At 37.1% G+C, this 19,862-nt stretch overlaps 1 protein-coding gene across 7 annotated transcripts in view; it reads right to left on the bottom strand.

The window, feature by feature from the left end:
• Positions 1-19,862, bottom strand: part of ARHGAP26 (Rho GTPase activating protein 26) — a 514,081-nt gene that overhangs the window by 328,069 nt on the left and 166,150 nt on the right. For all 7 annotated transcript variants that reach the window (XM_031953469.1, XM_031953472.1, XM_031953473.1 and 4 more), the window contains 4 exons: positions 12,453-12,557; positions 10,322-10,451; positions 4,455-4,555; positions 735-829 (listed from right to left, as the gene is read on the bottom strand). In XM_031953469.1, coding sequence (XP_031809329.1) covers positions 735-829; positions 4,455-4,555; positions 10,322-10,451; positions 12,453-12,557 — 431 coding nt within the window. The remainder of the gene's footprint in view (positions 1-734; positions 830-4,454; positions 4,556-10,321; positions 10,452-12,452; positions 12,558-19,862) is intronic.

Raw genomic sequence — 19,862 nt, 5'->3', positions numbered from 1 at the left:
TTCTTTCTTATATTAACAAGTCTAAAACCACAAAAATTTTGCCTAATCATGCCAAGAAAATCATGTCGCTTCTCTCTAAATGTCTGTTTGGGGCATGTAGTTGAGTAAAATACATACCAGAGAATGAACCTCAAAGCAGGGGAAGGAAAATGTCTAGTGGTTAAGCCTGATATGTGAGAGAAAGGTAGATGGTTTTAGACACGATGCTAAGTTGTGCATAGGCTGTTTTAAAAGTAGATTAAGATAAGAGGAAGGACAGCAGAGGGGAGGGAAAAGGAAAGTTAGAGGGGGAAAAAGGTAAAGAGGGAAATGGGAAAAGAGAAAGAAAGGACACAAGGAGTGCAAAGAGAAAGGAAGAAGAAAAAGGAAAGGAAAGAGGGAAGAAAAAGAGAGGAAAATGGAAGACAGGGAAATTAGGAGAAAAACAAAGAAAAAATGAGATGAAAGGGAAGAAGAGAGGGGAAAATGGTAAAAGGAGGGGAAGATAAGAGAAGATACAAGGGGAGGGAAGGAAACAAAGAAAACAAAGGGAGAAAATGAAAGAAAAGAAGGAAGGAAGAGAAGGAATGGGAAGGTCAAAGGGAATGGATGGAAATAAAAAGAAAGTGAGGGTGGATGAGGATGGATGTGTGGAGGAAAGGCAGATTTGTAGATTTGCAGATTTGACTAAATGTAAACTACAACTGAAACATTAAGTTATCCCTGGACCTCAGAAAAAGAAGACAACTACTCACCTATCTACAGCTTCCACATCAAAGCAAAACCTCTTCTCAATAGAGTCTGTTTTCCTTCGTGTGCATGATTTGAGAATGACTGATTCATCTTCTCCCTAGTAAGAAACATAAGGAACATAAAATGAGATGAAGATCTTGGCCTCTTCATCTTCTCGTTAAAAAAAAAAAAAAAAAAAAAAAAAGACAAAACATTACACAGAAACTTGAGCAGTCTTTTTTAATCTATATTTGCAAACATATTCATGCAAACATACTAAGTAGATGAATAATCAAAAGTTTTTTCTGTAGAAGTGACTGTGTCTAATTAAAAATATCTCCTTTGAAACCTTAATTATAAGGTACAAATGATAGAGAATGATCACAGACAGAGTTAGAAGAGCAGATAGTTCAACATCCTCAATTTACAAATTAACTGTCATTAGAGAAATTAATTATCTAAGGGTACTGAATGACAAGAGATAAGATTTATGCACGTCCTTTGACTTCAAATACAACACTCTTTCTACCACATCCGTGTTGCCTCTCAATAAAATGACAAAGAATAATTCTTCCCTAGAAATTTAATTAGAAAATCAGAAGGATACTGCAAAGGTCACAGTACAATGGAAAAGGGTGATGAGTTTGACATCAAAGGACCTGGGTTCAAGTCTCAGTTCTTCCACTCAATGAGTTTAGGCAAGGCACCAAAATAATCTGACTTCAGTTTCTTCAGCGGTAAAAGGCAGAGATTGAACAAGATGATTTCTGAGGTCCCTTCTGGTCCTACATTTGTAAAATTGTATGTTAGTTCTAGCACTGTAATTTTCAATACACTTTATAAATACTGATTTGTTAACTTGCAGTGTGTCCTTGGAGTGGTTAAAAAGAACAAGCTTTCATTTTCAGAAACTAAAAACAAAGCTATAAGATCATCAAGAAACATTTATTATAAAGCACCTACTATGTGTCAGGCACTGTGCCAAGCACTACTAGAAATAAACAACCCCAGCCTCATGTTCTTATTCTATTGCTTTCATCCAAGTTGTTTTGACCACAACCATTATATATCACACAGAGACCACAATGCATATGTGTTAAGGAATGGTTACTACAACAGAGAAGGGATCCCATATATTTGGGAATAAATGGTGAAAATCAATTTTATAATGGATTGACACAGAATGTAGGTGGCACAAATAACAGCAAAGAAAGGAAAAAATTGGACTGACAGCTTTCAGGGACAGGTAGCATTAGGTGTCAAAACAGGAAAGAAAAAACCACATACTTGTCTAACTTGCTGATATAACATAAAAAGTCTTGACAAACTATACTCAAGGTAAGGTAAAATTTAAAAAACTATTTCTTAATACCTTGTGGAAGGAACATCACTCAAACAGAGAAGGGTGAGGAAAAAAGCAGTTCAAAAGACAGCTCCTATCTGCAAACCTTCTTTTCTCTTGATCTCTTTTGCTTTTTGCTTTTTTATGGTCTGATGTTAATTCTTCAATTGAAATTATAAACATAGATTTAGGTAAAGATCAAACCCAGTCTTTTCCTCCCAAAGGTTTTTAATGAATCCTTAGCAATTCTCCAAATGGCTCTGAAAATACCTTCCCCTCCCACAAAAAGTTTTCTGGGTTCTAAAGGAAAAGATTTAATAAGTGAGCTGAATGTCTGTGCAAGTTGCAGCTCAATGACAAGGAACCCTTCCCACTTTCCAGGCTCATATGGTACAGTCCTGTGAAATGGAAGAAAATAGGAGAACTAAAAATGGCATATAATGTGGGTGGATGAAGGGAGCTAAGGATGAATATGCCAAATCAGGGGAGTGCTATAGAGATGATCTGTTAACTAATGGAAGCTAAAAAAGACTGGCAGAGTTGGAAGAAATTGACATTTTAAGAAATTCTTAGCTAAGAAATGAAGAAAAGATCAATGAAAGATACAGAAAGATACATGCCATAAATGTATGATAAAGAAGGAAAAGTACATGACAAAAAAATGGAAGGCTGGAATAATTAGGAATGTAGAAAAAAGCAAAGATTCCAAAGGTAATAGTTCATAAATGATTACTCAACATGCTCTTTCATTAAACCAGTTCTTCACTAAGGGGCTCACAAAAAGCATTATGTAAAATATACACTGTTACTGGCTTTCCTCACTGCTAGGGAAATTATGCTATATATTAGATGAATAATAGATTGCCAGAGTAAAGATCCCAAGGAAAAAATAAACTGACAAACAGAACTATACAAAGATTCATATTCTTTATGTTTTTATTTCATCCCTCCAACTCCCAGTCTAGTTTGGATGTTACTCAGACACATGTTTCAGCCTCTCTAAGCTGCCTTAAAAGTAGTTACCAGAACTGTCTACTTCCAGAGATAATCCAGCCTTATCACTCTTTGCTAAAAAACCCTATCCTCTCATATATCCCAGAATTTGCCCGACCTTCACATACCTTATGATCCCTTTACCAGTTGGCCCCGTGAGAGCCAATGACCACAGCTGGCTTAACTGCCCTAGATTACACTCCAATTGCTCCTGCTAAGCAAATTTCCTTCTCATCCCCTTGTTTTGCATAATCTATAACTCAAGCTTCATATGCAAGGCCATTATTCTAAATTATGGCTTTTGAGACAGACTCAGAAGGGCTCAGAGACTTAGAAGGGCCAGACACATACTCAGAGACACATTCATTCCATTGTCCACCTTTGTGGTGGTTGGAGGCTGAAGCAGAAGCCCTCGGATTCAGAGAGATTCATTCCATCTTCATCAGCCTCATGGTGGCTGGCCTGTCCTCCTGCTCCCCCCAATGAAACCAAGATTCCAGAAGACCTCTAAGAAAGCCAGCCTGGGCCCCTGGCAAGGAAACCAGACTGTGAAAGAGACAATAAAGGATTTGGACTTTAACACCTAGCTATTCTTGTGATGATTACTGAACTGAAACGAAGGCTGCTCTAAGACCTCCAGAAAACCAAACAGGACACTACATACGTGAACATTCATTTCATCCATGGTGATAGCTGGTTTTCAGTTATGTTTCACAACCCACCCAAAACTATGGGTATAAGATTAAAAGATTTGAGTTCAAATCTAAAGAAAAGAAATCCACCTCCCTCACCCCACCCCAAGAAAGTCTGCTCTACCAAAGGTGTATGAATGTGTCTATTTAAAACTCTGAAAGACTTAAGAACGTTGATCAATGCAATCGACAAACACTCATTTTTGCAACAGAATAAGACACACAATTTTGGACATAATAATATAGAAACTTAATTCCTACCCCATCACTTTTACCCCCCCAATCATTCCAACCCGCTACCCCTACCCCTTAAAGAAGGGGGAGTTAGGAATGGTGCTTTTTAATTTAAGGGGGGAGAAGTAGAAAATACGCATAATTAAAGAGAGAACAATATAAATTTGTTCACATGAAATTCTTTGTGATTAAACTCACAAAGACTTTCAAGCAAACACATTCTACCAAGAAGTAACAAAAAATAATGCTGTCCTTTATGAAGGACGATGACTTTACTGATCCAGTTTCCCTAAGGCATGTGCTTTAGCTTACTTGTCCAGCCATGGGAATGTTGGCTCTGCCTTCCAATATCCTTTTGGCAAAGGTACAAGGTTTAGGTGGCCATGGAATAGGGTAAGATAAGTAACTTATTAGATTAAATCCATGGCCAACTAGCCATGGCCTCAAGAGGGCTAATATGATTTAAAGACAAAATCACTCACCCCCTTTCCTCCCGATTTCTGGTCAAAGGGCACCATGGTGATTCTTTTCGATTCCCGCTGGTATGTACAGTAGTGCTTCACCCAAGAAGTACCAAAGTGACCTACAACAAAAGATCTTTTAAATCTTGTACAAAAACACAAGAGGCTGAAAACCACAAATGAAAATCATCTATGTTATACTGTATTTTTGTTTTGTTAAGCTATATTTTAGTACGGTTTCTGTTACCCATGGGTGACTTCTCTGCTACAAAGCATGCGCGCACACGCACACACACACACACACACGCACACACATACAAGAATACAAACATGCTCACATCCATACATATAACTCTCTAATCCAGGGAGTATAGAAATTTCTCTGCCATATTAAAGCAACCAATTAGGTAATTATTTCATCTTTACTCCAATGAATAGATACTATTCAATGTGGGTATGCTCTCAGGCAACCAGATGGCAGAGTAGATAAAAGTGCTGGGCCCAGAGTCAGAAAGAATCTAATACAAATCCAGTCTCAGAGACTTAGCAGATGTGACCAAACCACTGCACCCTAACCTACCTCACAAGGTAGGTGTGAAGATGAAATGAGATGTTTGCAAAGCACTAGGTAAACCTTAAGTAGGTTTAAGGTTTGTTAGCTGTTGTTCACCACCACCACCACCACCACCACCACCACCACCACCACCACCACCACCACCACCTCTTCTTCCTCCTACTTCCTCAAAGAATGGAAATCATGGCCTTTTAATCATGGGCCATTCCTGACCATATTGTATCTCATATCCAAAGTCTCCTATAAAGCTAAAAACAGTAAAGACGAGTGCTTCCTTAGGGATCAACATAAAATTTTTCTTTCACATCTTTTAACTAGTAAGATCTAAAACAAATAAAATTTGCTTGGGGAATTCATTCATTCATTGGAAAAATATTTGCTGAGCTCCAGTGATGTGTCAGATGTTATTCTACTGTAACTGAAAAATTACTAAATTAATTCATGACTGCTTGCATATTATTATTAAAGTACTGATGCCTCCCCAAGTTTTCATTCTTTCTAGACAAGAAGAAAGTTAGGTGGGTTAAGACTATGTAGCCATCTTGCAGCTTTTTCTCCCCTTGGCCTCCAGAATTCTGCATGTGCCTCCTCCACTGTATACCTTCTGTGCAGCTGTGTTCTATAACTTAAGTTGTCATATTAGAGATGTTCCCTGGATCTTGATCCTAAAGTTCTATTTCACCTGGATTTTAAAAGACTTTCAAGAGATTTAAAAAACAATACAAGAGAACTCGAGGACTATGTAAGACATTTAGTTACTTCTAACAGTTACTTCTTCCTTTCAATCCTGATAAGCTCATTTCTGTTAAGATGCAGACCTAGCAGGTCTCATGATCTCAGATTCACACTGCTTGAGGCTTTTCCCCTCTGCTGTTCATACTCTAAAGTAGTCCCCATGGACTTTTTATCTTCTGCAATCTGATATTTAAAATCATTGGAAACTGAAGAGTTCTGGGAAATCCTACTGCATTCCCAAAAATTCTTTCTTTTCCTCCCAGTCAGTTGTCACACATTTTTATTCTCCCACAACCATAACCTGAGCTCAGGCTTTCGTCACTTTTGTCTTAAATTTAATTACAGTAACCTCCTAATTGGATTGCCTGCCTCAATCCAATTTCTCTCCATTCCAATCTATTCTCCACACAGCTCCCAAAGATGTCATCTTGCCTCCACAGTAATTCCAGTAGCTTTCTATTAGCTCCAGGCACAAATATAAACTTCTATGTTTGACATTTTAAATCCTGCTGTCACAATTTAGCCCTATGCATTTTTCCAGCTAAATTATACATTATTCACTTTCACATGTATTCTACAATCCAGTCACACTGTCTTTCTTGCTGTTCCTCACACTGGAAAAAAACTTCAGCTTAAATATGGCTTAAATTGGGTATCTCATTTGAGCCTCAGACTCAAGAATGTAAAATAGGTTCTATACAGTCTACTCCAATTTCAAAGAGGAAACCAAGCCACAGAGAGATAGTGTCTTACCTATGGACACATATACTTAGGAAATGTAAAAGGCAGGATTTGAATCAAGGCCACACTTCCCGTCCAGCACCAAATAAAAATATTTGCATACGTCCTTTCAGTATAAGTTCATAGAACTCATGGTGGTATATTCCCTTTCTCCCAATATAGAACATAATCTATCACAGACTAAGGGAAGGGACATTAGGTTATCTAGTGCAGGCCAGGCATGTGATGAGATTTTGTCAGCCCAAGGCCACAGTAGTCAATGGAAACCCTCTAAATTGAAATTCAGTGCTCTTTATATGTCACTTTAGCTTTTTGGACTAATGTCTCTTTCTCAAGTATTATGTCCTATTCTTCCTTAAACAGGTGCTAATTTTAATTCGATGTGGACTGTCTGCCATTCTTCAAAGTTTAGAAGGTTAAAAAAAAAAAAAAAAAAAAAAAAAGACGTGGGTTCAAGTCTCTATGATTTACTCCTACTATAGGTTTGACACATCGTTTTCATCCCTTGCTCTCAATTTCCCTGTATAAGTGAGAGAGTTGGAAAATACGGTCATTAAAAACAATTTTTGAAGACCTAACATTCTTAGTGATGTCACTGTCGGTGGCTTTTGTCTTGAGAGTCTCTATGTTCAGAAAGCCCTTCTCTACTAACATTTCCATTATATCAACTACTGAAATCCCACTCATTCTTTAAGGCCCAGCTCAATGATGTCTCCCCAGGGAGGATTAAGGAAGATGATTCAACAAGCCTGGAAGTAAAATCTCCTAACTCTGAACTCTAATAGTACTCCAAGTTTACACATGCATCTGAGTACTGCAGTGTTTAAAAAACAAACAAAAAACCAAAACAAAACACTGTATTCTTTGTTAGGAAACCTGGGTTTGAATTCTGCTTCCAGCATTAACTATTAATTCATTCTTCTGGGGCTCAATTTTCCATCTTTAAGATGCAGGTAAAAATATTCATGCTAGGCTATAGTCAAGAAAGTATTTTCCTAAGCAGCTGGGTGGTTCAATGGATAAAGGTTGGATTTGATATTAGGAAGAAGAGTATTTAAATCTTACTTCAGACACTTACTAGTTGTGTGGCTCTGATAAAAATCAATTAACTTTTTTATGCCTTTTTTATTTATTTTATTTATTTTTAACTTTTTTATGTCCCATCACCTGTCAATTAAGAAATAATACCTACCCAAAAAACTTTTTTTTTCAAAAAAATGGTGCCTATCTCCCAGTGTTGTTGTATGGATGAGATATTTGTGAACTGTCTTATAAACCTTAAGCCCTAATAACAAAAAATTCAAATAAAAGTGAATGATGATCTCTATTCCTCAGTTACATACTCTTTGAGATGGGGGAGGAGGGTAAATATTGTTTATCTCTGAATACACCTAATTACCAATTCCATATATTGTCAGTAATTTATTAGGAACTGACCAAATATTGATCTTCACGCTATAATCTTCTCTGCCCTCCTACTGATAATTTCAGAAAAGCTGTCTTCACTGACTATCTACAATTCATCACCACCTACTTCTCAGTCTCTTGAAATCTGTTTTCCAATCCTACTCTACTAAGTCTGCTCCTTCAACAGTCAAGGTACAAACTTTCTAACTGCTCAATCTTCTATCTTTTTTTTTAATCAAACTTTACCTTTCTTCAACTTTATAACAAGGTAAACTAAATTACTCTCTTCAGGCTACCTGTATTTTTCCTCTCTTCTGCAACCCTACTACTCTCTCTCCTGTCTTACCACTCCTTCTCAACCTAAATCATGACTAAAGTAGAGGGGGTCCCATTGGGTTATTCCAGGGACTCTCTTTCCTTCTCTTCTCAAACTATCTTGGTGTATTATTATCACCTCCACAAAGATGTCTCCCACATCTAATTAGTCCCACATATTCAACTGCCTTCTGGATATCTCCATTTAGACACCCCATCAGAACCTAAAACACAACATATCCAAAACCAAGCATCATTTTTTCCTTCTGAACCCACATTTCCTCTAACTTTCTCTCAGTTCTTTTATAGGGAATCATCTTCTTTCCAGTCACTTAAAGTTTTAATATCAGTCACCCTTGACTATGCCCTTTCTCACTCATACATCCAATCATTTACCCAGTCCAGTCAATGCTAACTTTAGATCACCACTCAATTCTATTTCCTTCTCCCCATTTATGCCAGTCTTATGTAGCTCTGCTATGAAAATGATCATCTCTTCTCTAAATTATTTTCACCAAATAGGTTGGTTTAAAAGATAGTGGATTCCCTCACACTGGAAAGCTAGCAAAAGATGGATGATCTTGTTGAATATACTCAAAAAGTATTCTTTTTTTCAAGTTTCCCTTAGAATAGATGGATTTTTCCATTTCTGAGATTGTATAATTCTGCTTCTGTAATTTCTATCAATTGTCCCCCATTTCTGCTCTCAAAGGCCCAAATGTCCATCCAATAACCCTACAAATATTTGAAGACTGCTTATCATGTTTTTCCCCTCAATTTTTTTCCTTCCCATGTTAAATTCCATTTTCTTCAACTAAATTCCATTTTCTTCAACTAATTCTCACTTTTCATGATTTAAAAATTATATTAAATAAATAAACTGTTTTCACCAGGCCCAGACGTAAAAAAAAAAAAAATTCAGATTTTGCCTTACACACTAAATTACCAATTTAGTAACTATGAGCAAATAATTTAATCTGTTTGTCTCAGCTTCCTCATCTTAATGAATTAAGAGAAGGAAATGGCAAAACCATTCCAGGGATCTGTGCCCAAAAAAAACCCATATGGAATCATGAAGGGTCAGATAAAATTGAACAACATCATCTCCTTGTCACTATTCTTTCATCTCCAATTCACTCTTCAGTTGCCAAAATGATCTTCTGAAAGCTCATGTCTGACTCTGCTGATCAAAAAACTACAGAATTCCTATTATCACCAAGATAAAACACAAACTCTTCAGCCTAACATATATCAACACAATGAGGCTCTAAGCTTCCTTTCCAGTTTTACTTCACCAAATTTCCTCTTTCAGATCAATTAACTTTCCTCCTAATAAGATAGATCATCTAGCACCCCTCTCTGTATTTACACAGTCTGCCCCAAGACAGAAATGCACCACCTCCTATTTAAGACTCAGCACAGTCAGCATTAGTCCTGTGGGACCTTCCTTCCCTTATTTCCCCCCATCTTAGAGCTCTCTTACAGCTTTATCTCTTCTTTCCCCCCATTACTACATACCCTACATCATTACAGTTACATATGAACAACTTGAATCCTCTCCTACTCCAAGAGGAATGCAAGTTTTCTATTTACTTCCAGTGCTCTGAATAGTTGGAAGCTATTATTTAAAAAAAAAAAAAAAAAAAAAGCAGCTAGCTATCTCAATAGACAAAGCAATAGGTTTGGAGTCAAAAAGACCAGAGTTCAAATCTGGCCTCAGACATTTACTAGTTGTATGACCTTAGATAAAACTCTGTTTGCTTTAATCTACTAGAGAAGAAGATGGCAAATCACTGCAGTATTTTTCCTAAGAAAATCTCAAGGACAGTAGGGTCCACAGTTACAAAGAATCACAGATAACTGAATAACAATTAATAAGAACCAAAATAATAAGTATTTGCTCTTCCTTCATATCACATTCCTATCTGAGGACACCAAACTAACCAAAAGGATCCCAGTCCTGAGACTTTTTTCCTGAATGCTTTTGAGCCTGTCACTCAAAATTCATACTTGGCAGCAAATTGAAACATATTTCTACCAAAGTCTCATTGGCAGGTTTCCAATCCCCTGAACCACTCACTCACCCCTACCCTTCCATGTAGTGAAAATCACATACGTTTCTCCTGGATGTAAAGATAACCCTCCATCGTATAAGGACTAATGGTCTTGTGTTCATGAGGATTCTCCTTCATTTTTTTCATCAGTGATTCCACTTCTGATCTGGTACCTTCAAAGCGATTTCTTGTCTATAATGAAAGCAATTGTACTTAAATCAGAAAAATTAAAGCTTTCCTTTTATCTCCATTAATCTATAATCAGCCTAATAATTAAGGGGGCTTAAATCTATGTTGTTGTTTTGTAATGTTTATTAAGAAGAGGATATGACTTCAAAGGTGTTGAGTTCTACAAACTTTCAGATTCCTAAAACTTAGGCAGGAGAGAAAAAAATAAAAAATTCAGGGTAAAAGCTACACAGTTGAGAGCTAATTGGATTCTGTGTATCTACTTTCTTCCTAGAACCTTTTGGAGTTAAATTATTTTTCTCTTTACTTGTTTACTTAACACAGTGCACAGTAAGCACTTAATAAATGCTTTTGGAGTTAAAATTATTTTTCTCTTTATTTGTTTACTTAACAAATGCTTCCTTTATGGCACAACCATAACATGGGAAAGGTAAACTAAAGTTTCATTCATTCGTTTAAGGCAAATAACCCAAATTACAAATAATTCATGGTACAATTGCTTAAGAAAAATGGAACTCTGAACTAGATAACCCATACCTGAAACATGTAACCCAAGTAAAATAATAAAAAAAAATTAAATAAGCCCTACATGTATCAAAAGCTGGAAACAAAGTGGGAGTCCCAATGAGTAGGAACAGAGATTAGGCCAAAGGTGGTATATAAATGTAACTCTATGTTTCTGTAAGAAACGACAGGCATGATGAAATCAGAAAAATAAGGAAAGCCTTCTATGAATTATATACACTAGTACAAGCAGGCCAGGAAAATATTTACATGACTATAATTATGTAAATGAAAATGACACCGAAAGGCAACTGAAATCTGATTAATCACAATGACTAATCTCAATCCCAGAGAACAATAACATAATCCCGTCTCTTGTTGAAAGGTGGAAGACTACAGGTGCAGAAGATTACTTCTATCATTAGAAGAAGTTGAAATGCTGACTGATTTTGCTTAAATAATTCACTGGCAAAATTGGGATAAATGAGGAAAATTGGACTTAAAAAATTGGGCCAGGTTAAGTGGCACAGTGCATTGAGAGCCAGGTCCAGAATCTGAAAAGACCAGAGTTCAAATACATCTTCAGACTAGATCTATCACTATGTGTGAACCACATAGCCTCTGCTTGCCTCAGTTTCTTCATCTGTAATATCAGGAGAGAGGAAAGAGTTAACATAACCCTGCCTTACCTAAATCCAATACACTTGAAAGTCATGGCATCATTTTTCTGATGTCAGGTCATGGTCCTCTTTAAGAACGAAGAATAAAAAACACCCTGGATGAACCACTTACCTTCATCTGCCTCAGTGTCCCCATCTGTAATAGCACCTACCTGCCCTTGTTGTCAGGAAAATCAAGTGATAAAATAATTGTGACGAGCTTGGCATAGCACCTGGCACATATTAGGCACTATATAAATGTTAGCTATTAAGTAGCACAGAAATTATTTCAATAAAATTAGGGGAGGGAGAAGAAATGCAAAATGAAAATAATGAAAACGAGTTGAGTAATGCATTGGATTTTCTTCAGACCTTACTAAGAATTAAAGGCTTTTGTGGAAGAGGCAAGAGCCCTTCTCACTCCTGTCCCTCAGAAGAACAAGGAGATATGTAGCCACAGTAAAATGGAACTGCCACTATTTGAAGAATTTCTGGTTCCTTCCTTGGAATTAAAAAAAAAAAAAACTGGCAACAACTACACCTATATCAAAAATAAAAATCAGCTGTACTCTTAAAAAATATGGGGCTAATGTCCTGAAGATGTCTGCCTCTCTGCTACCTATAGAAAAATACTAAGAAACAGGCCAAAAATTAACTAGGTTCTGTTTTCAAGGCAATGATCCTCAAGGATCTTTTCTTTCCCCCTTTTCTTTTCCCTTTTTTTTCTTTTCTTGTTTGGTAAGCAACTGTTCTTAACTGTCTCACCTTCTCCAAATACACCCACTAAAAGGCACACACATCTCCCATCCTGTGGCAAGGCCCTAATCCTTTGCCCACTCACATTTTGTATACTGATGGTCAGCTGTGTCTTGAAGTCGCTGAAATCCTTAGCAAGTTCATAACCATGATGATAAAATGTGAAAAGTCCCTGCAGGAAGGCCAGCAGCTATAAGGAAGGAAAAAAGCAGGTTTAGAAAGGTAAAACAGCACCATGGAGTAGCTTCAGTGGTAGTAGGCAATTCTAATAAGAAAATGGCTGTCTTCTTAAAATGAATACCAAATTACTGTGTAAAAGAAGTCTTTTAACTTCAAGGGAAAAAAAAAACCCAACACATCTATAAATATCAAGAGACGCAATGTTTTCTAACAACATTTTGTTGTTTAAACAATATTTAAAACAATATTTTAAAATCATCCTTTAGTTTAAAAAAGACTAGTTTTGCTTATTCTTCTTTTAAAGACTCCAGAAAAAAAAAAAAAAAAAACAACTTCTTAAGATCCTTTTGTAGCAAAATACAATATCCTCTTCAGGAGAAATATCTAACCTAAATTCTTGCAAAGTAAAGTCTTGTCCTGTCCTCAGGAGATGTACAGACAGCTGTGTTTTTTGTTTGTTTTTTGTTTTTAATTTTTTTTTTTTAATATGCCTTCTTTGGAAAAGGAAACCTGCTAGGGAAATACGAGGAAGAAGAAGGAAGAATTGAATAGTTCACATAATCAGGGTGATAAGACACAGAGAAAGAGGTGGAGGAATTCATGAACCTCACTTTGAACCAAACTAAAGTAGAGCTGAATTCTGATCTAGAGGCAGCATTTCCTGGAACTTCCTCTGAGAAATCAATCAATCTCTCTCTCTCTCTCTCTCTCTCTCTCTCTCTCTCTCTCTCTCTCTCTCACACACACACACACACACAACACACACACACACACCCCATATAGAATGTTCCATATAGAAATACATTACCTAATTGATAGGCAGAGGGAACAAGGAAGAAAAGGATTTGAGAAGGTGGGTAAAATCAGAAAGAGATAACTAATATGCAAAGCACACTCTAGCCAGAGAAATTTCACCATAAAATAAGAATAAAAAGGAAAACTAGGGGGGAAAAAAAACTATGATCAGAAATTGAGAACTAAGAGAAAAAAAAAAAAAAAAAAGGCAGTGAAGCATTTTCATCATAGAGAACTAGAATCAAGTCCTCAGACAGAAGCAGAAACAAAGAGAAGAAAAAACAGAAGAGATAGGAAGGAATTGAGACTACAACCATGAATGTGAATGAGATGAACAAAATGTCTCTTCATAGATTTGGAACTAAATTCCCACCAGCCTTGATTTCTCTAGGCTAAACAATTGTTCCTACAAATTTTCCAAACTTCAGTTTTAAGTACTCTAAATTTTGCTTCAGTTATATGCCAAAAGGGAATATCATATTATAATAATAAAAACCTAAACAAGACTAAGAGGAAAGATTACCTCAGGGATATCTTACACAATCATCTTCTTCATTCAGATACGAATATGATTTTTTAATTTTAAGTATACTGCATCACTAAATTACATTTTACTTGTGTCATAATAATACCTCCTGATTTCTCTCAGAAGGATAGAGCTATCTCATTCTGTATTATTGCAATTACTTTTCCTTCCTTAAAAGATTCAAGTACTTTGAGGCCCAGAAATATAGAAAGTCAGCTTGAGGGCAACACATTTTACAGATGAGAAAAAAGAGACCTAGAGAAGTCAAGTGACTGATTTACCTGGGATGACACAGTCAGTAAAAGACAAGGCACACATTTTTTCTTAATGCATCCCTTAATTCTCTTACTATAAATGGCAACCCTAGAAACTCTCATTCTCATCATTCTTGATCCATTAATTAATTAGATTTACAAATGCTTGAGTGCAAGGTCTTGAAAACCTCAGGCTTAGAATAGTTCCTGGGATAAGGGAAGTGCTTAATAAATGCTTAGTGATTGATCAAAATCCAACAATAAATCATATGCTGTTATATTCACCTGCAGAAAAAAAAAAAAAAAAAAAAAAAAAAAACTTCTTTCAAGGAATCTAGGCATCTTGGTTAGTTTAAAAAGAGATGAATCATTTTATATCATCCTCCAACAGAGTTTCCTTTATCCCCATTTTTCCCTGAGATTGTAATTCTGGAGTTTTGCAACAATGTTCTTCAAGATGTCTTTCCAAAAGTGATCAACGGGTTCTTTCCATGAGTATTTCCCCTTCTATTTCTAGAATATGGGGACAGTTTTCCTAAATGATTTCTTCAATGTTTTCTGGGCTTTTTTTTTTTTGGTCACGATCTTTTTTTCAACTGTCTCTTCTGGATCTATTTTCTAGGCCGGCTGTGTTTTTCCCAATGAGGTGTTTCGCATTTCCTTCATTTTTTCATTTTTTAGCCTGTCTGACTGATTCTTGCCGTCTCAGAGTCATTAGCTTCCATTTGCTCTATTCTAGTCTTTAACGTGTAATTCTCTTCAGTTAGCTTTTGTTTCTCTTTTTCCATTAGGGGAATTCTACTTTTGAAGATGGTGTTTTTTCCAACGGATTTTTTTTTGCATTTGGCCAATTGTATTTTTTAAGGGATTGCTTTCTTCGGTCAGTTATTTCCTTCCGTTTCCAGGCTGCTGACTCTCTCTTGCATGCTTCACATTCCCTTATCTCATTTTTTCTTCTACCCCTCTTACTCGCCTTCTGCAGACGTTTATGAGCACTTCCAAAAGCCTCTTTGAGTTTAAGACCAATCCCTATCACTCTGAGACTTCTTGTGAGGACATTTTGTCCTCCGCTGCATTGGTGTTTTGATCTTTCCTGTCACCATAGGAGCTTTCAAGGGTCGAGATTATTTTCCGTTTCCTGTTCATTTTTTTTCCTTTTCTTCAGGATTTCCTCCATTTTTACTTTGATGGTTGAACCCTGCTACAGGGGGCGCTGTCCCAAGCTTCCTGCGCACTTCTGAGCCCCGGCTGTGAGCACAGCGCCCCCTTGGGTTTTCAGGGGTAATTCTGCCTGCCCGGAGGGTCTTAGCTGCCGAGGCGCCCCTCTCCCTGGCCTTCCCAGAGTCGGTGTGACCTGGGCTGACCCCTTCTCACCCCAGTGAGACTGACCTTTCTTGAAGTTTTTCCGGTCTACCTTGAGCTGGGGCAGCTTCCGGGGTTTCCTCCGCCATCTTGGCTCCACCCCCCAATTACCATTTTCCAAAACCGGAAAATGTCTACAGGCTAATAAGCTTGGCCCACAAATCCGCTTTCTTCCCTGGTCACTAACTCCGAAATCCCAGTTTCTGCACACATTATGCTGTTGTGCCCCTCTTCCTCCCGCCTTACAGCTCCGCCCGCTGTGTTTCCTCTTCATTCCGATCCCAGCTCTTTCCCAAGTCATCCATTCTTCCCTAGCTGCTCATGCTTCTCTTACCATCCCCCCATCCCCCATCCCCCACCCCCCCAACCCCCACCCCCCATCCCCGTGACCTCTTGGCGAACTATTCCAACTCCATACACTGGCCTTGTGACATTCCCTCCCTAATGTCCCGATACCACTGGAGAACTAAGAACAAGCAATCGCTTCTGTGGTAGAGCTGCCCACTGGAATTGGTCAGGCCGCTCAACGTCACTTGCTCTTTCTTTTTTTTCTTTCCTTCCCCCTTCCTTCCGTCCAAATAGGGTATCATACCCTTACTTGGAGTCCTCGGCCCAAAGGAATGTAATTTTTTTTTAATTGAAACCTTTATTGAAAGATATCTGCGACTTTACCAACTGGATTTCTTCCTTAAGGACCGTGCCTTAAATCACTGGCTCTCTTTGATGGATGAAATAGGTTCCAAGCTTAGCCCTAAGTGATCATTGCTTGGGTCTAGATTGATTCTGAGAGAATATAAAGAAGAAGTGTTACTTTGACCATTAGCCTTAAGAGTTTTCTTCCAGATTGATTACCTTTTTTTTTTCTCTGAATAAATAAAAAAGGCAATTCTTTGCTTCAATTCTTTTCTAATCTTAATAGGTCAAACTAAGACCTTAGCTTAAAAAGACCAAAGTCTCCCACTGCAACTATAACTATCTCCAATCAACCTGATCCTTGCCACTGGACACAGACAGCTCAGAAGCAGAAAAGGAACTTTACACAGGCCTACCTCCCTTAAATCCAAATCACTTGCATTTCATGGCATAACCTTCCTGATATTATGATCCTCTTTGAGAATGAAGAACAATTCTACTGGTCATCCTGCCATCTGGGGGAGGGGGTGGGGGAGTAAGAGGTGAAAAATTGGAACAAGAGGTTTGGCAATTGTTAATGCTGTAAAGTTACCCATGCATATATCCTGTAAATAAAAGGCTATTAAATAAATAAATAAATAAATAAATAAAGAGAATGAAGAACAATCAATTACATACACTTTCCTACACTCCAGTCCCAGGCCCCTTATTCTATCACCAATCTTAATGACAAAGCCTCAGCCTTACTCCCCCCCCTACCATTACATTTAGTCCTACTTACATGTTGTTAAATGAAACGTTAAAAAATCTTGAAAACAAATAGACTAGATCCATTCCAGATTTATGCTATGTAATCTCATATGGGCACTTACTACTAAAGTGTAAAACAATTTTTTATATCTCCCTAATTAATTCACCCTGCCACTATCTTCTCTTTCAGCCCTATCTCACATAATGAGATGATCCTTCTTTTCTCCAAGAAGTCCTCTTTACTAACACAAATGACCTCATTCCGTATCTCCTCTTCTTCCCAACAATGAGGTCAAGGATGTACTAACAGATGCATTTAGTATGTTGACATTCTGCTTAGTAAATATATTAGCATAAAATGCATTTTGTTTATTAAAAAAAATTTACTTTGCACAATAAATGAACCTATCAAGTACCTATTTCCAAAAGATGTGTTATTTTCCAGGAATGTTCCAAGTCTCCTCGGAATCATGATATAAACGTTGCAGTTTGTTAACATGACAAGCCCATCATCCCCTGGAGAGAGGCTTCTGAAAGCTAAGGGCTAGTCTCCCTCATACTCTATATTTCTAAAGATATCTGAAAGGTAAAAGAAGGTGAAAGAAACAGAAACAGGTAAAATAAATCCTACAGTCTAATCTTCTCCATCATTTCCCTAAGCTTATTAAATGAAGGTATATAAATACTAAAACCAAAACAATTAAATCATAAAAAATTAAGCTGGGGACACAGGTCAGCAACAGTAGCTCTTGGGAAGAAAAAGTATCTACACTGAAATTTTTCTTAGTATGGCACTGGCTAATTAAAGTAGCACTACCCAAAAGCAGACACTTATAATCTGAACAATACTTCTTCCCTGTCTACTATTGCCACCACCAAAACCCTTCTTCTTTATTCTTGGAAAGAAATTAGTAGTAGGAAACAGAACACTAATTAGTAATTCTAATTAACAGAATCCTCCAGTCTACCCGGAAAACAAGAGTGACCACAGAAAACTGTCTCTAGCTCTTAGATGACATGTGTATTTAATTGTCTCTGTCATCCCAAATTGGAAAAAATCACTGGAATGTTTTTTTCCATCCATCTGAACCCTTCCAGTGCCTAAAAGTAGCAGCCTACATTTCTTCTCCCTTTCACAGTCAAACTTCTAAAGAAAGTTATCTTCATTTATTAAATATCTATTATATTCCTGGAATTATTCAACAAACAATAACAAAACAAATATAACATAGATATGTGTGTATGGGGGAAAAGAGGAAGAGGGAAGGGGAGAGAATGGGAGAGATTATACAAAGTAATTAGGGATAATGGAGCAAGAAGGAATCAAGATAGACCTCAAACAGAATGTAGCACTTATATCAAGTCTTAAAAAGAGATCACCTATAAGATAAAGAATATAAAGGAGTATACATAGTTTAAGCAAGGAAATCATACCCAGCTTGGGCAAAGTGCTAAGTGCTGAAGACAGAAAATAAGAATAGATGGATGGGGACAGCTAGGTGGCACAGTGGATAGAGCACCAGCCCTGAAGTCAGAAGGACCTGAGTTCTAATCTGACCTCAGACACTTAACACTTCCTGGCTGTGTGACTTCACATCACCCCAATTGCCTCAGCAAAAAAAAAAAAAAAAAAAAAAAAAAAAAAGAATGGATTGATTGATGGAAGCAGCATATATTAGGCTCCTACTATGTCCCAGCATCATGCTATGTGTTTTAGAAACAAGTCACTGGAGCCTCATAACCACCTTGGGAAGCAGACTGCCATTTTACAGTCAAGAAAACTGAGACAGATGAAGGTTAAGTGACTTTTTTCAGGCCATATACAGTGTGTGGGGCCACATTTAAACTCAGGTCTTCCTGATGCCAGATCACGTACTACATTAGCTATGCTACCTAATGGCTTCATTATTTAGATTTAATGAGATACTATTTGGGAAACAGTAAGAAATCCAGTTTGAGATATAGAATATAGGGGGGGAAAAAATCATGTATTCTCCAGGAGTTACAATTTTTGGGGCAATGGGCAAAGAAGGCTTGAACTAGGATAGTCATGTGAGTAAAGATAAGAGGATAAATGAAAAGAGATCTTGTGAAGACAGAAATGACAAGACTTGAGAAATAATTCAAACCTTTACATAATCAGTCATTAGAAAAGAACTGCTTTATTTACTTCCCCAATGCTTAATATCTATCTGGCACACAGTAAATGCTTAATAAATGACTGTTGTCCAAATGACTCATCTCTAAACTACTCTAAACTACTCTGCACAAAGTAAACAATTACTAATGATCTGTTAATTGTCACATCTGATGGCTTTCTCTCAATCCCTATCCTATATCTCTCTGCAGTATAAGCTGGATTTCTCTCCATTAGAAAGCCTCTCCTCTGAGTCTCCTCAGTAACATTCCTGCTTTATCATCCAGATCATGACCTCCCCAAATATCAGTGTCTCTAAAGGCTCAGCCCTGATGATTTCTCTGTATTCTTTCATTGGGTGACTAAATCACTCCCATATGCAACATTCCTCTGTACTCCAGGAAAACATGTCCAATTGCCAGTTTGAGATTTTTGTATGGATAACCTGTATGTTTCTTAATAAATTTGACATTTGTAAATTGCAATTATCTATTGCCCCCAAACCCCAAAGCTCTTACCAAACACTACTTTATACATTAAAAACTACATGAAATACAACTTTCTCCTTGATGTTTCATCAAGTTTTAACTCTCCCCACAAGGACACATTGTATTTATCTTGACTATTTCTTAACATAATTATATCTACACTTTTCTTCACTTTTTTTCACTGCCTAAATTCCTTGAGCATAGGAGCTGTTTATTTTTATCTCTGGACAACTATTGTCAACAGGGGTCTTCAAACTTTTTAAATAGGGGGCCAGTTCACTGTCCCTCAGACTGTTGGAGGGCCGGACTATAGTAAAAACAAAAACTTTGTTTTGTGGGCCTTTAAATAAAGAAACTTCATAGCCCTGGG

This window comes from Sarcophilus harrisii, chromosome 2, assembly GCF_902635505.1.
Source record: "Sarcophilus harrisii chromosome 2, mSarHar1.11, whole genome shotgun sequence".
Taxonomy (NCBI): Eukaryota; Metazoa; Chordata; class Mammalia; order Dasyuromorphia; family Dasyuridae; genus Sarcophilus; species Sarcophilus harrisii.
This window is presented reverse-complemented; position numbering and strand designations above follow the sequence as displayed.